Raw genomic sequence first — 15,906 nt, forward strand, 5'->3', positions numbered from 1 at the left:
TTAGGCTGAATGGCCTGTTCTCGGCATTATGCTATGTTGTGTTAACCATTTATAGACGTACATTTCACTCAAACACACACAAAAATGTTATGGGTAACAAGCATGTCCCCATTTACAGCTTGTTACTAAAATATATTTTATTTTTATATTTTTAACCTTTCCGGTTAAAATAAGAGCAGCTGTAATTTGACAACAAAGTCACTGTTCTAGTTTGTTTGAGAGTCCCGCCGCTGTTCTAGTTGGTTTGTGAGTCCTGTGGTCAAATTGTTAAAATGGTCAGATTTCAGGCTTTTGGGTGCTCATATTTGCCATTTGGTGGTGGTGCAAATTTACCTCTGCCGGATAGATCTCTCGCGGCAGCAGCACCAGCTGAAACCTTAAACCACTGTCAGTCACTAACCTCACTAATTGTGGATGTGAATATTTGCTCACACTGGTTGTTACATTTAAAAGAACAAACAATAAAAAGCCAACTCGGTGTTTGAGGTTGTTTTCAGTTACATGCCAGAATGCATCCGTTTTGTACTCAAGACACCTTTATTATATACATAGATTCATATTTTACTGTAAAGTGCTGTCTCTGTATGTTACATTCATCCAGCTATTCAGAAAATGTCTGCAAAACCTGACATCTGCCCAGCTTTCAGGATGAGAGCACAGAAGGTAATGTTCAGTAGATAAAGCAAACTAGACAAACATATTAATATATATATAAACATAATTAAAATGTTACTCTACATTTACACTACATTGCAAATAAGAGCAGTGCAGCTCCACCATTTTGTCTGAAAATTTAGTTGTAAGCTGAGGGGAAAAAAAGTATTTTCCAATCATGCAAGCAAAAACTGTGATTCTTAAAAAGAGAGATACAGCTGCTAAACTTGAGGGATGAGTTAACATGCCATTTTTTTTTTTCTTGTTGAGATGCTGATGGGAAATGCAGTCCAGATCCTACACAAACATGCAACATGCCACAGCAGTGCTGCACAGCATCGTTTGTTGGCGAGTTTAACTCGCCAGTGGGTTCAGTCCTCTTCCATAGACAGGCTGTTGAACTCATAGTTTGGCATTACATAAATAGATTTACTTTTCTTTTTGCGTTTGCTCTTGCCCTGCCAGGCGTCCTCAGATCCAGCAAGAGACAGGTAGTTGGCCATGCTGTGCCGTACCCCAAAGCTTAACTGGGAGTTGCCTTGAGTTCTGTGAGTTAGAAGATGATAACACAATCCACACACACACACACACACACACACACACACACACACAGCAGCATGTTACTGTCATAGGCCAAGAGATTATATAGACATACAGTATATTTGCTTAATTGAAAACTCTATATATTTCTGAGGTGTGGCATGAACCCAAAAGGAGCTATGCCATTGGGCAGGTGTCGGCTGGGGTGATACCTGTCCACGCTGCTCCAGTCAAGGTGGTGGCGCATTACCACCGTGGGTTCTGGGGAAGTCAAGTTTCCAGGATTGGCGGGTAAGGCCAGACAGGGGGTAGTGAGAACACAGCATAGGCCATCTGCAATGTCTGAGGAAAAGACTGTACTTTACACAGGGCACTGGCACCCCACACACACACACACACACACACGTGCACATACACACCTAAACACACACAGGAGTACACACAGACACACGCACACACACACAAACACACACATAGACACATACACACACACAATCTAATTTGCAACATTAATGGTCACGTGAGCCTCTCACTTCCTCTCTCTCCTTGCCTGGCGTGTGATTCTCAGTGCTGTTTCTAGTCAAGAAAGCCAGAATGGCCGACAAGAGCTCCTGAAATACTGTAACCGCAAATATTTTCAGCTTCTATTTTCACTTGGAGTGCTCTTCTTCATTTCAATGCCAAGCCAACGTAGGAGTCAGGGAAGATGCAATCGTGTAAATTTCAGCAGTCAGCTTAAGATGAGGAAATTGTCTTCGACGTATGCAGCTAGTCTGAGACAATTTGACTAGTGTGTCAGAATTGTTCTGTATTTTAGCTTATGGTATGCAGACTGCCTGGCTTATGAGGGACACCTGTCTTTTCAGTCTTGCACTTCGTAACTTACCAGAATAGTGATCAACGAGCTCCTCTAGGCATTGGAAAGTGAGACGGGGGGAGATATAATACCAGTTGTTTGGAAGACGACAGATACGATAATGCATCACTGATCTGTGCCTGACTGACAGAGAGTAGTCACCTGCAGGAGTAATTACAGGGAGTTAGACCAGCAAGGAAATTAGGCATACTAATCTTTAATACTTTTATTATACGCAACTGACATCTAAGTTGCACAGGAAAGAATTTCAGGTGATACATATTCTTAATTCTTAATTCCTGATTCCATGAGTTACTTTATTCATGCTTTGTAATCCTTTATTTGTAATGTTCTCCCAGTCTGGAAGGCTAAAATCATAACTTCATGCCCATTGTCACCTACAACTTCAAGTCTCTTCTTTAATTCCCTGCAAGTGCCTTATTAACAAGAGCAGCTGCTATTTTGCAATGAGGAGGGGAACACCCTTCCCACTAAATCCTGCCCTTCCTGGGCAGTGCTAAGGCCAATGGTGATCTTCACAGTATACTCCAACCAAAATCAGCAGTGACACGGTAAAGAATTGGTTCTGGACTGTGGTGTCCAGCTAGTTCTTTAGCTGTGGACCCACAGTTTGTACATGTTTTATGACACAAATTCATCATTCACTCACCTCGTTTCTTTGTGCTATCTCGTATCATGAAAGACCCGACTACATTTCCTGGCAGACGCAGTAGCTCTTCGGCCTTCTGTCGGGCCACCCCCTCAAACAGCCAGCTAAATATGCAAAAGAGATGCATTTCCAAAAACTCAACACCTCATTAGAGGCTAAACACTGTAGAAATTAACTGGCCAAGAAGACTGAGAACTGTACTGCACTCACCCGTGGTAGACTTTTGCTATGTGGTCATTTGGAATGTAGTTTTCAACTGCGGTCTGAACCGAACATACTTTCCACCATGGTCCTTCTCTGAGAATCAAACAGAGACAAAGGACAATTTATCAACCTTCAATCAATTTGAAAACCTCTTTAAACACTGAAATTGCATACTAGTTCTTATATGGGTCAAGCATTTTTCTGCAGCGCATTAGATTAAATATTAAAATTTGGGTTGTTTTGGATGCTTGGAAAGTGACATTTTGAGCTTTTTTGTTAAAAGGAAACATCGTGCTGTTCACTGTAAAAGAAACTAGCCCAAAAAAAATGCTTGGTTGAACTTGCTAAAAATAATGCATTAGTTGCATGAGGCAAGAGGTGTGAAACGCTGCTTTATTGAGATGGCAGGTATGTTACGCCTTGGCGGGGGCATGCCCCATCCCTATACAGCACAGAGAGTTTGGCACTTTTCAGGGTTCCCCACAGAAATAACCACAACAGCCACAGACACTCAGCCCTTAAAAACATTAAATTCTGTACATTCTCACCCCATTTCAACAGACAGAATTCATAAACAACTTCACATGCCCACACAATAAAGCCCCAAACTAAAGGGATTTTGCGTTTTCTCCTTCTTCTTCTTCTCATTCTTTTTCTTCTTCTTCTTCTTCTTCTTCTCATTCTTATTTTTCCTGCCGCCAATCCCACTAACAACATGTCTCCCCATTGGACATTTTACCGACACCAGCCAAATCACCTACACGACACAATCAAAAACTTGTATACACACGCAAAATACCCATACCTTTTTATTCTGAAACATTTCCAGGTTAAACGGTTAGTCTGCTGTGGTCTAGTGGGCAAGGTTACAGTCTTAGAAACATGGGGTCCTAGGTTCAAGCCCATCTAGGAACATGTTTCTTTAACCTGCTTTTACCCTCACTAATAATTGTCTACTACTTCTCAATTATTGCATTTGCACCATATCTACCCGCCGTTCATCGAACGTATACACTGCATTATGACGTACCGTCTGCACGATCAGTTATTCACCGGCTACAATATTGCAAAGCCATATGGATTCAACGGGAGCTCTTCTGTGCTTACTGGCCTGTGTTCTTTTTTAAAACCACGGACAGGTTTGCTAATGATATTTCACGCATTGCATAGCTATGTCATGGTGCTGCACTAATAAAGTCACAGACTGGTAAACCTCCGGTTGACAGATTGAATCCCGCCTCGCCCTCAGGCAGATAGTTTCCTCTTTTACACTAACGTTTTCTTACGCTTATATTACTTTAACTCACTCAAGGCCACCCATATGCATTTCATGACGGCAAATGTATTCCTTTTATTAAAAAGTTACACCAGTTCACCACTCTCCCATTTCTACTAACTATATTTCTTCACTACCGTACAAAACCTTCTTATCAGCAAACGCCACGTTTCGACATTCATGTTACCTCGCCCTGTTCTCTATCTAGCCACATACAAACAATTACTACATATGTACGTTCTGCAACTCCCCATTAAAACATTACATTTAAAATCATGACTCACTCATAATTATAACTACTAGTACTGAACATGAGAGCAACAGATTTCACGTTACTTAACCCTCCTGTTATGTTGCGGGTCAAATTGACATTTTAAATGAAAATGGTTAATTTCATGTATTTGCAAACCCCCCCTGTATGGGGATTGACCCGGGAACATTTTTGCTGTACCTAAAAAATGAACAGAACAGGAGGGTTAACCCTCCACTCTAATGGCTAATACTTTATACCGACTATTATATATACCGTTCGATAAGAATACTAAGCTCGCTCATGGTCACTTCATTTACTTCACACTATAGTCTGTGATCATGTCAACCTTCACCTACATGCCCATTCTGCTAAAAACATATTGTTTCAACTATGCAATTTCATAATTTCATTCATAATTTCTCTCACACTGTTGTTATTTTCTCATATGCAAAGCCTGTTGGGACATATGCGTCTGCTCCTATTCTCCACTATGAAGTTTTCTGGTTCTAGCTTAGCGAAACAGCGAAGAGCATTCCCACCTGCAGATAAGCCTATCAAAATGCCTTATAAACATTACATTACATTACAGGCATTTAGCAGACGCTCTTATCCAGAGCGACTTACACAACTTTTTACATATCACTTTACATTGTATCCATTTATACAGCTGGATATATACTGAAGCAATGCAGGTTAAGTACCTTGCTCAAGGGTACAACGGCAGTGTCCTTACCCGGGACTTGAACCTGCGACCTTTCGGTTACAAGCGCAGTTCCTTACCCACTGTGCCACACTAAACCTTACAAACACTAAAAGTGCATCTCCACGAAATACCAGACAACGGAGCAGGACAGAAGGGTACACAAGTTACAACCTAGGGAGCTCTAATTCTACGGGCTTGCTGATTCTTTTGTCAACCAAGGCTCGTTGGATGGCCGTCAAATCCGTGAGTACATACACTGCCCATATTTCACCTGCGTTTCTGACGCGTTCACACCGAAATTACATAAGATGTATTCCAAAGCAATGCTACCCAATATTTCCTCAATATTGAAGAGTAAATGGGCAGAGGGGGCCCCAGAAACTTACTCAGCCAAAACTTTCAACTTCTCTCCGGTTCTGAAGATTGGCTCACTGATGTTCGCTGAGGGGTAGTCATGAATCACAACCAAAATTTCACTGCCTGATAAGGGAGAGAAAGGTTAATACACATTTAACTGAACAGATGAAATGGTATCACAGTCATTCCCAAATACATAATATTTATTATTTTAATGCAATAGAAGCAAAAGTACTCGCCTTCTTAATAAGCTGTTCATACAAGGCCTTTTGATAAATTAATTAATTTAAGCATAACAGCTTTATTAATTAAAATTTAATAGGTAACATTGTTTACAGTAGCAAGTATAGGTTACAACTACAAAACTATAGGTAGGCCCAAGAGAATATCAGGTACTTTATCTTCCTTCAAAAATCCTTTGCCAATTGCCACAGACACAGAAATAATTATGTGCTGTTCAGTATAAAATGTTAAAACCATGCTGTTAACCACGGATAAGTGTGAAGGAAGTAAACAGGGACACACAAACATGAAGACCTACTTTTCCATTGCATACCAGCTTTTATTTACTTCAACTGCACATCTTGCAACTAATTTTAAGCCCACAGAACAAAGATTACAATAACCCAGAAATAATTTAAAGACACACACAAAAAGACAAACAAAGATCAAGTAGTCATCAAAAGCACAAGAGATAAGTACATCTCATTAGAACTTGACTTTACTTATGACAAATTGTCTGGAATAAATGAACAGGTATTTGAAAATGAAAAGTGTTTGGACACACAACAGAAACCAAGCCAATGAGTCCTCATAAAGCAGGTTCATGAACTTTTGCTATAATATACCCAAGCAAACAATCATTAGGGTCATATAAAACCACTTTACTTTTGTAGTGAAGTTAACTGAAATTTTGATTCAGATATAGGTTTCTGATCATTTCAAATAATTATCACACGCAAATGTGTCACAGAAAACTACTGTTAGATACTCACTTTTTTGTTGTGGCAACAGAATGGAGATCCTTTTAAAAATCCCATCCAGTCACAATCAATAACTGCTTTCAGTTAGCTTTCCTATCTGACTTCAGTATGCAAAGTCCATTTTTAAACCAGATGCAACAGTTCAAGAATGATTTACTGTCCACTTTTGAAGTTTAGCACACAAACTTAGTTCTGTTTTGCCAAAGGTGTTAGGAAAAGATAATTAATATAGACGATTAACAGAATCCAATTTTGTGTGTGTAAATAAAAAGAAAAACACAACCATCTTCAAATGAGTGACTGCTTACTTGTCAGACAAGGGGTCGAGGCATTGTTTTCGCTTCTGGTTGCAACTGGTGTACTCTTCATAGCGTTCCCCATGGTAGGTTAACAAGCGCTTTTCGTGCCAAGACAGCGTTAGTGACGGTCATCCTTTCCACACTGAAAGAAGTCCATACTGTTCGAGTGAGCTTCAGACACTGGCCGTAGCTCACTGATGCTTTGCAAGTCCCTCAGTCAGTCCTCTTGCCATCTCAGTGCGCGTGTGTTGTCACTTCCTACTAATGACTGAACAGTTATCTCAAAAACAGTACTGCAGAATAGGGAAGCTGTGGGGAGCTGCTCTGAACCACAATTTTCCATCCCCCCCTCCTTCTCTTGCACTTTATAAATTATCAAAACAGAACATACTGCTAATAAATTCAACATACATCACTGAGACAAAGCATATGAGACGTGTCAGCATGATGTCGACAAGTTCTACAAAAGTAGGTAATGGGAGGTGAACATTCTTCACAATTTTTGTAGTGTATCTGTAGAATTATTCAAAGCTAAACTCGTATTAACTTTAATATTCTCCCTCCGTATCTTGAATTTGGAATAGAAGATATGCAAGACATGTGTGTGTGTGCACAGCACATTAACATCACTGTCGCAAACCAGAGTGCCCACACAATACACCTGTCCAGTGCTCAGAACATTCACTGTTAGTTAACGGCTAGCGAAAACTTATCAAAACCCAATGTCTCAGGAGGAGCCACTGAACACTGCAGTTCAGAATGTGGAAGAGACCAAATCGATCAAGTAAAGAAATGTTTTACAGCCTTTGCTGATATTCACCAAGATATTTCACAAAACAGCAATGAGACGCAGGTTTCAATGATTATACTGGTTATCTCTTCCTGCATCGCACAATCTTCAATCAGACATTGCTATAAATATATAATTTAAAATAATTCTTCCACTGCGTCACCAAACCACAAAGAGTGATACCAGCAGGAAGTAGAAGTTGGTTGTACTATTTAGCTTCATTTGTTTTATTTTTCACTGTTATTTCATTTTAATTAAAGATGTCTGCTGCATTACCTACCCCAGACATTTTACTTTATAAAAAGTGACAGTGTCTCATACAACCTGTGTATGAGTTGCCCTTTGTAGTTTTCATGCTGACCACATCATATTTCACCAACTAACCTCCAGTACCCATGGGACTGGGTTTCTGCTGTCTGTTTTCCAAGTCATATGATAAATTGGTTGCAGTAACAGACTGCTGTAGTTGCATCACAGTTTTGAACTATGAAAAAAAAGTTGTGTACAGTACTTGTTCTTTTTATATGCAAAAGACAGAAAGTGTCTGAGTACCTTCTGAAGTATTCACCCAAATATCTCAGGCTTGGGGGAGCCCACAGCTGCTCATGCATGATATTACTGTAGATCAAATGGGGCCTCAACATTGAGGGTGAATACAGGTTCTTTTTAGAGGGAGTCTGGTAGTCTTATGAGAAGTTCAGTTCCATGCTTGAGTTGTTAATTTTGCGCCAAAAATATTACATTCTTTCATGAGCAAGTATATTAAATTTCATAACATAAGAATTTGAGTTTTGGGAAATGGACCAGACTTATTTTTTATTAAGATGCATTTTATGCAAAATACATATATTATTGCTATTTGGACCTTGATCTGGTCTACTTTGCAGTAAGGGCCAAGGGGCCAATGTCTTTTTGAACTGTAACATTAGCAATTAAGCATGTGAAGTACCATCTAGTTTTAAAAATGATCTCTATTAACATTCTGTACAGAGACCAATTACAGCTTCAAGAGGAGATTTATATGTCAACACAAGTAAACATTTCCTGCTGTCTCTAATTGTGGCGTGAGATATTTCTGGCACAGTGAAATGTTCTATTTTTTAAAGTTTCAGATTTCTTCTCTTTCACCATGTAGCTGTATTTTCTTGCAAACTGCTTATATTTTCAAGTAGTACATGCATTTCTGTGAAAAGGACAGCACAGACAGCACTTGAAGCACGGACAGCAACGATTTATCTCTCATTTCTAGAATATTCTATCACTTCCTGGCTTGAGTAGGTTCTTTTTGGCTCTTAGTTATTGATGGTATTGATGGTAAAATGGTTATTTCAGGTTATTGGTTTAAATGGTTATGGTTATTATTTAATTAATTTAATGAATTTATTGCTTTATTAAAAAATGTTACACTTTTTATTTTATTTATTAGTGGCAGCGGTGAGCTGGAAACAAACCCGAGCTTAGCTTAATAAATAAAGCACAAATAAGGCACACATTCGCATACACCTTAGCTGACTAATGAATTGCAATGGTGCAAACTTTTTGAAAGGGGGGGGGGGCATTTGGATGATTCCAAGGACCCTGATTGACAGAGGCCTTTGGAAAATATTACAACAAGATTAGTCATTTCTTTTCTATGAAGTTGCAAGCCTGCAAAGGTAGAGTTAAAGTGTTGAATAGTGTTGTAGGGATTGGGTGACTTGAAAAGGTGGCTAGGAGCTGTTTATCCTGTACACATCTGTGCTTGACTGTGTAAAAGAACCATTACCCATCTCATGAAAAATAAAACATTCCATTCAAACGGTTCCTAACAACACAACTGTCAATGGCAGCAATTCACATGAGCTGCAGAAAGGGATGTTTTTCTGTCCAACTCCCAAACAGGCATTTCATTTTACAATAGAAAGACAAACATGTTGGTGTCTTAATGTTACTGCATACGTTATCTGTCTTCTAATCTTGTCCAGGTATAGCGGTACAAAAATATTTTCCATTGATTTGAGGCAGATGACCATCCATAGTGTAGATAAAACAGGTTTTTTATGTCCAGCAATGACTGGGAAAATATAAGTTCCAACTTGAGTGACTGAGCTATCCTGGACTATGCTTCACCTCAGTGGAGCAAAGTTAATGACTACAACTGTCTTGTTCCTGTCTGAAGTATATAGTACTCAAGTATAGTGCTGCAAAGCTGCAAAGCTGCAAAGCTGCAAAGTCTGAGTGCAGAATCAAATGGTCTTTCATGAGCCACATTTGGAAACAACAGAATCTCTATGTATGGGCACAGTCATAGTCATTTTCCCTTAACTGCTTTGTCCACAAGCTGAGTTGTGACGTTACCGTGTTAAAATAGCACTAAAAGTTCAAGGAGATACCTGATCTACCAGAGGGACAGCCCATCTAACTGAAACCCCCGTTCACTCGTGATTCTACAGCCAATGACACACTGCCCTGTGGAGCCACACTGACCACACTCGACACTGGCAGTTAGGATCTGAAACTAGACCATGAATAGTGTCACAGGCCAGTTGCCTTAATTTTATTCAGTACTGCAATAAATTACAATGGTTATGTTTTACATTTAGCCATTTTAAGGAAAAACCTCTTCTTTTAAGACCAGACAGACCTGCCTTACACATTTTATAAGGCTGTTGTTTAAAGTTCATAGTTGGTGTACATAAAATTGGGCTTGTTTTTATTTTGTAGTATTGAAATGTTCCAGGCCGGCGTGGTGGTGCAGTGGGTAGCACTGTTGCTTCACAGCTAGAAGGTTGTGGGTTCGAATCATGGCTTGGGGCCTTTCTGTGTGGAGTTTGCATGTTCTCCCCGTGTCCGTGTGGGTTTCTTCCAGGTACTCCGGTTTCCTCCCACAGTCCAAAGACATAATTGGAGACTCTAAATTGCTCATAGATATGAGTGTGTGAGTGAATAGTGTGTGTGCACTGCGATAGATTGGTGGCCTGTCCAGGGTGTATTCCTCCCTCTTGCCCAATGCATGCTGGGATAGGCTCCGCACTCCCCGCGACCCTGCTCAGGATAAGCAGGTATAAATAATGGATAGATGAAATGTTTCACCAGTTATCACTGTCGGCAGTTTGAAGTCTGTTTGAAATGAATAATACCTGTCTGATTATGAAAACTTATAATCTTTTACGTGCTGGAAATACAGATGTTTGATCTCTCAACAGCACCATGCTTCAGAATTGATAGTGCAGGGGGTCTGTGCATCCATTTTGAACCAACAGGTCAGACTCACCTCATTCACGTCATCACGGCTGGAGAGAATGATCGAATGGTGACTGGGTACTGTACTCTAAGTTCCTGTACTTCCTGTAGGCTCCTATGAAAGAGCCGCCCCTTTATGCTGCTCACTCTCTTCGCTGCCCGCCAGTAGTGGTGGGCGTTGTAGTTCCTTTCAGCGACACCATAGACCAGCGTTTCCCAACCTTGGGGTAGCCTGATATGCAAATGGTGTCGCAAGAAAATAGCTGAAAATAGAAAGACATTTAAAAAATTAAAAAATTAAAAAGTTTTTTTTTAATTTTCTTTTACAAATATTAAGTTAATTTAAATCAAGTTTGTGTTTAAAATGTTCAATTTTAACTAGAAAACATAAAAACCTGTTAAAAATAAATGGCTTGATTTACCGGTATGTAGCATGAACCTTGAACTTTGCATAAATTGACGCAAACTGGCATTCAGCTCATAGTGAGCCTTCCTGTGCAGCGCGGGTAGCAAGTTAACAAAATGGACCGATTTGTTAATCGAGCTCCACCATCCATGTCCAGCGAACCTGCTACTGAACACACCTTCAAAACGGTCTCGAAAATATGACGAATCATTTCTTCAGTATGGATTTACTAGCGTCATCGAGAACAACGAGGAAAAGCCCAAATGCCTCTTGTGCGGTATTGTGCGGAGAGTATGAAACCAAACAAACTTAAAAGACAACACACAAAATCCTTTTGAAAGAAAATGTGATGAGCTGAGCAGGCAGTGGATTCACTTTAGAAAGGATCCCTTCGCAAGCACTTATTTGTGCGAAGCAGGATTTAGCGCTCTTGTTTGCATGAAATTAAAGTCCAGGTCCAGGTCAGACGTGACAGCTGAGATGAGATGTGCGCTCTGGACTGCACCCCCTGACTTTGATAAGCTGCAGCGCGACACGCGAGCGCAACCGCAACTATTTCATTAGACATGGTGAGTTCAAATGAACGATCAGTGGCAACATATTTTGCTTTACTGGACTCTTAGCAGTGATTGTATACTAAAATGTAACTGTCTGTCATATGTAACTCTTTAAAACCTTTTTAATATTAAAAAAGTATCCAATAGCAAAGAAATGTCAATATTTGAAATGGCTGGGGTCACAAAAAATTTCAGACCTAAAATTGGGGTCCTGAGCCAAAAAAGGTTGGGAACCCCTGCCATAGGCCATATAAAAATAGAGGGACACAAATCCTTTGTTCCTGGATTGGTTCACCGGTTCCTTCACAGCTCTTGTCCTGACTCTCGCGAATGAGAACGAGAGTCATGCAGTAACTGGTTCCGACTTCTGACTCTTCTGCCCCTTTTCCACCAAGGCATTTTGAGGGCCGTTTCGGAGCCGGTGCCTAATCGCGAACCAGTTCTTCCGTTTTCGACAGCAAAAGAACCGGATCTCGGCCAGGAAAACTGGTTCCAAAACGGCACCAACACTTGGCCAAGCCAAGACCAACTAAAACTTTGTGACCAGTGAGACCACCTTCGTTCGACAGACAGGAAAATGTAAACTGTTTTGCAACTATATATGAAATAGGCATATATATATATAGACATATAAGTTTTTTCTGTGCCGGCAAATAAGTCAGAGGTGGTCCAGCGCTATCTTTTGGTTGCTAAGGGGACATGTATCGACCTCCCCATATAAAGGAATGGAACTTTACATAAATTTGCTAGCATACAGTTTAAGTGTCCTGTCTTGCGGCGTGGTCGCTATCAGGACGTCTAGGAATCCGTAGGCTACATATTCACTGTTGTAACCCAAGTCGCAGGACGCAAAATAGCTGTTAGGAAAGCAGTTTGAAATTATGAAGCAACGTCTGCGCCATTGGATTTAATGGGTCGCAATGAGATAATTCCGAGCGTGTTGCTTTTCTTAAAGTTGAGTAAATAAGTAGTCCCTCCAATTTTTTTACGAATTATGCAGCGTTGGGGAAAATGCGGCATTTTGATGTGTTGAATTCCTAAAATTCCGAATCGTGAAAATCTGGAGGGACTAAATAAGGCTGTAATAATATAACTAAATGTATATGTATGAAGTTGGTTTTTTACATTTAGACAGTTCATTATCTGTATTTTTTTTAATAGGAAACGATGTTGCTGGGAAAGCCGAGACGCATACAGACGTATACAGTGACGAAATGGCGTGGCCCTCTAACCCATGGAAAAGCAAACCGGTTCTTAGGAGGTTCGCATGTTGAACAAACTGCGAACCGGCACTAGCACCAGCCCAGAACCAGAACTAGGTTCGCGTTGGTGGAAAAGAGGTATTCGTTCACTGACTCCAGTTCCCAGTGAACGAGATCGAGAGTCATGCAGTGATTCATTCCGACTTCAGATTCAATAGCTCCTAGCGAAAGAAATGTGACATACTGTGCTTTGTATGTGAATTCCTACAGGAACCTAGCACAGACCGACACTGTTATTATGCGATTCACAGCAATTTACTCAAGTACACTGTTCGCTCGCAAATAAGTTGGACAAGTTAACCTACTAAATAATTTGCAAACAACGTTGATAATAACAAGGGTTAATGATAACAATATAATGGCTATAGGCTATTTTATTTAATTAAAAATAGCACATTAATTAGCGGTGTGGGACAATTGTTTATTAATTTGTTGCTTTATTGGTGCAAATGTTATTTAGTGGATCAACTAGGTTGTAAAATAGTTAGCTAAAATCGTAACTTTACATTTCAGTTTTATACTCTTTGTCTTCATAGTCGTTGGCAAATTTTGACCCGCAATTCATGGATTCTACTGAATGCCGTGCCGTGCATAACTGCAGCGGGATTGTCGGATATGCCTCAGCTATATTTGTATTTGTGTTGGGTAACTTGTGTCAGTTTCCTGCATCATGCATCGGTTTATGTACATCACACAAATAAGAGAGTATAGCTACTCGTAGCCTGTAGCGTTTCTCAGATGTAACTAGGCTAACCAACTAGTGTAAGCCAGTTGCTTTTAATTCCACAGGTCTACTTATTACTCAGGTAGTTCTTCATTGCAATACGAAGGCATTAAGGGGAGGAAGACATGCAGAGTTGCGGCAACTAGTCTTAAACTCGTTCCGGTCCCTTTCATTATCTTCCTTTATTTAGTCTATATGATTTTAGTTTTGATGTGTTTGTTTGTTTAATAAATTATATTTTATTAAACATTTTGATCATTATTTGGAGAAATGCTATTACCATTTTTAGCCTCCAAGGACTTATTTTTATTTTTGGTTATTATTTTAATATTGAAATTCATAAACATGATTTAACTAATTTTATGAGACTGATTAATTTTGAAACTGATTGAAACTGACTTTTGCACCATTTGGTCACTGAATGAGGTTTTATATATGTATATTCTCTTTGCTCATGTGGGAGTACATGTATAGTACTGACATAGGTGGTAACTCCTTGTGAGGCTATATAAACTTATATTTATATCCCCTGGATTCCTTGGGGCCTACCTGTGAGAGTTGTTAAAAGGGTATTTCCCCTACAACAGATTTTATAATGCATCATCCAGGAAAATGTCCGATTGGACACATATACCAAACTGAATTTTCCTTTTCTGGCCCATGGAAATCACAATCATATCTCTGGGGCAGTCCCATCACTCCAATGTCCCAGAATTCTCTCTGGAGGGTTTACACCAACACATATGCTCCACGAGGACATGACTTTGGACATCAGCAACCTACTTACCTGGACAGCATTATCAGGCAAAATCGAGGAGCATGCAGTGAAAACTAGTGCAGACTTCAGGACACTTATCATCTAGAGGTGATCACATGACAGCATAAACAGCAGACTGAAGCTGTATTAGAGCTGTGTCCGTCACACACTTCTATATGGCTCAAAATGTTGGAGGATGATCAAAAGCTACCTCACAAAGCAGTCAACCTTCCACACCAAGCACCTCAGCTGAATCCAATGCATTTCTGGCCATGAACCATCCCCAACCAATACCTGCTTAATTGCACGCCAAGAGAGTATGACCACCATCCAGGGGTGCAAATTTTGTGTGACAGCTGGGAGTTGGAACAAATTCAGGGGTGGGAGATATTCTATCCTTCCCAGAAAAAAAGGATACACACACACACCCACATACTAATGTTCACTATATTGATACATAACTGGACTGGTCTGTGACATGGGCTTTGTATTTTGGGAAAATATATAGCAAATAAAGGCATCGATATTTAAAAAAAAACGTGACTTAAGATGTTGAAATGTCAAACTTTAATAAAACATAAACATACAAAAATCTAAAGATATCCATGGCATGCAGAGTAAAGAAACTTAACAAGGATTAAGTTAAAGTTAATCTTCTGTAGGCTATGCGGTCAGATCCTGAAAATTCACTGCACTGTCACATACCGCTATAAATCCCTTTAAGTGTCCTACAAGTCTCTCAGCTAGATTGGTACAGGGTATGGGAGATGTGTGCGGTCTAGAATACTTAAAATATAACTAAGGCTCTCTTTACACTACCTGGCAAAAGTGACCAAATTCAGTTTTTTTGCTCTTGTGGGACGGAGTGTAGCACAGTGGGTAAGGAACTGGACTTGTAACCGAAAGGTTGCAGGTTCGATTCCCGGGTAAGGACACTGCCGTTGTACCCTTGAGCAAGGTACTTAACCTGCATTGCTTCAGTATATATCCAGCTGTATAAATGGATACAATGTAAAATGCTATGTAAAAAAAAAAAAAAAAAAGTTGTGTAAGTCGCTCTGGATAAGAGCGTCTGCTAAATGCCTGTAATGTAATGTAAATGCTCATATGTGGCACAGATCAGACATGTATTACAAATGTGTGAAAACATATATTTTCAGATTTGTCTTGGGAATATGTATGTGGAAATAAATATGATAGGAACCTGATAGCTGCCGATGCGACTGTCATCAAAATGCACAAATAGGAATTTTCCGGTCATTACAATTCACACAAAATGTGATATTCTCATACTTCTTTCACATATGAATTATGTGTAACGTAATTACATGCACAACCGCTCTCTGCTAGTAGCGTTAAATCTTAAAAGAAGTTAAAAGGAGGACGACGGCTC

The 15,906-nt window shown here is 39.8% G+C and overlaps 1 protein-coding gene across 1 annotated transcript; it reads right to left on the bottom strand.

Annotated features, from left to right (window-relative positions):
- Positions 1-518: 518 nt before the first annotated feature.
- Positions 519-7,051, bottom strand: sla1a (Src like adaptor 1a). The gene is made up of 7 exons (XM_064348330.1): positions 6,805-7,051; positions 5,543-5,636; positions 2,931-3,017; positions 2,721-2,824; positions 2,081-2,212; positions 1,407-1,536; positions 519-1,200 (listed from the first exon to the last, which is right to left on the bottom strand). The coding sequence occupies exons 1-7, from the start codon at positions 6,875-6,877 to the stop codon at positions 1,026-1,028; spliced, it is 795 nt and encodes a 264-aa protein (XP_064204400.1). The 5' UTR covers positions 6,878-7,051; the 3' UTR covers positions 519-1,025.
- Between the last annotated feature and the right edge of the window lie 8,855 nt (positions 7,052-15,906).

The sequence above is a fragment of the Anguilla rostrata genome, chromosome 8 (genome assembly GCF_018555375.3).
Source record: "Anguilla rostrata isolate EN2019 chromosome 8, ASM1855537v3, whole genome shotgun sequence".
In the NCBI taxonomy this organism is placed as follows: domain Eukaryota; kingdom Metazoa; phylum Chordata; class Actinopteri; order Anguilliformes; family Anguillidae; genus Anguilla; species Anguilla rostrata.

What these genes read in the sequence shown, in the direction of transcription:
- sla1a (XM_064348330.1), bottom strand. Translation starts at nt 6,877, where the DNA reads ATGGGGAACGCTATGAAGAGTACACCAGTTGCAACCAGAAGCGAAAAC. An exon ending in ATAGCAAAAGTCTACCACGG is followed by an intron (nt 2,825 to 2,930) that starts GTGAGTGCAGTA and finishes TTGCATATTTAG; the next exon opens with CTGGCTGTTTGAGGGGGTGG. An exon ending in GCTCGTTGATCACTATTCTG is followed by an intron (nt 1,537 to 2,080) that starts GTAAGTTACGAA and finishes TCTTTTCCTCAG; the next exon opens with ACATTGCAGATGGCCTATGC.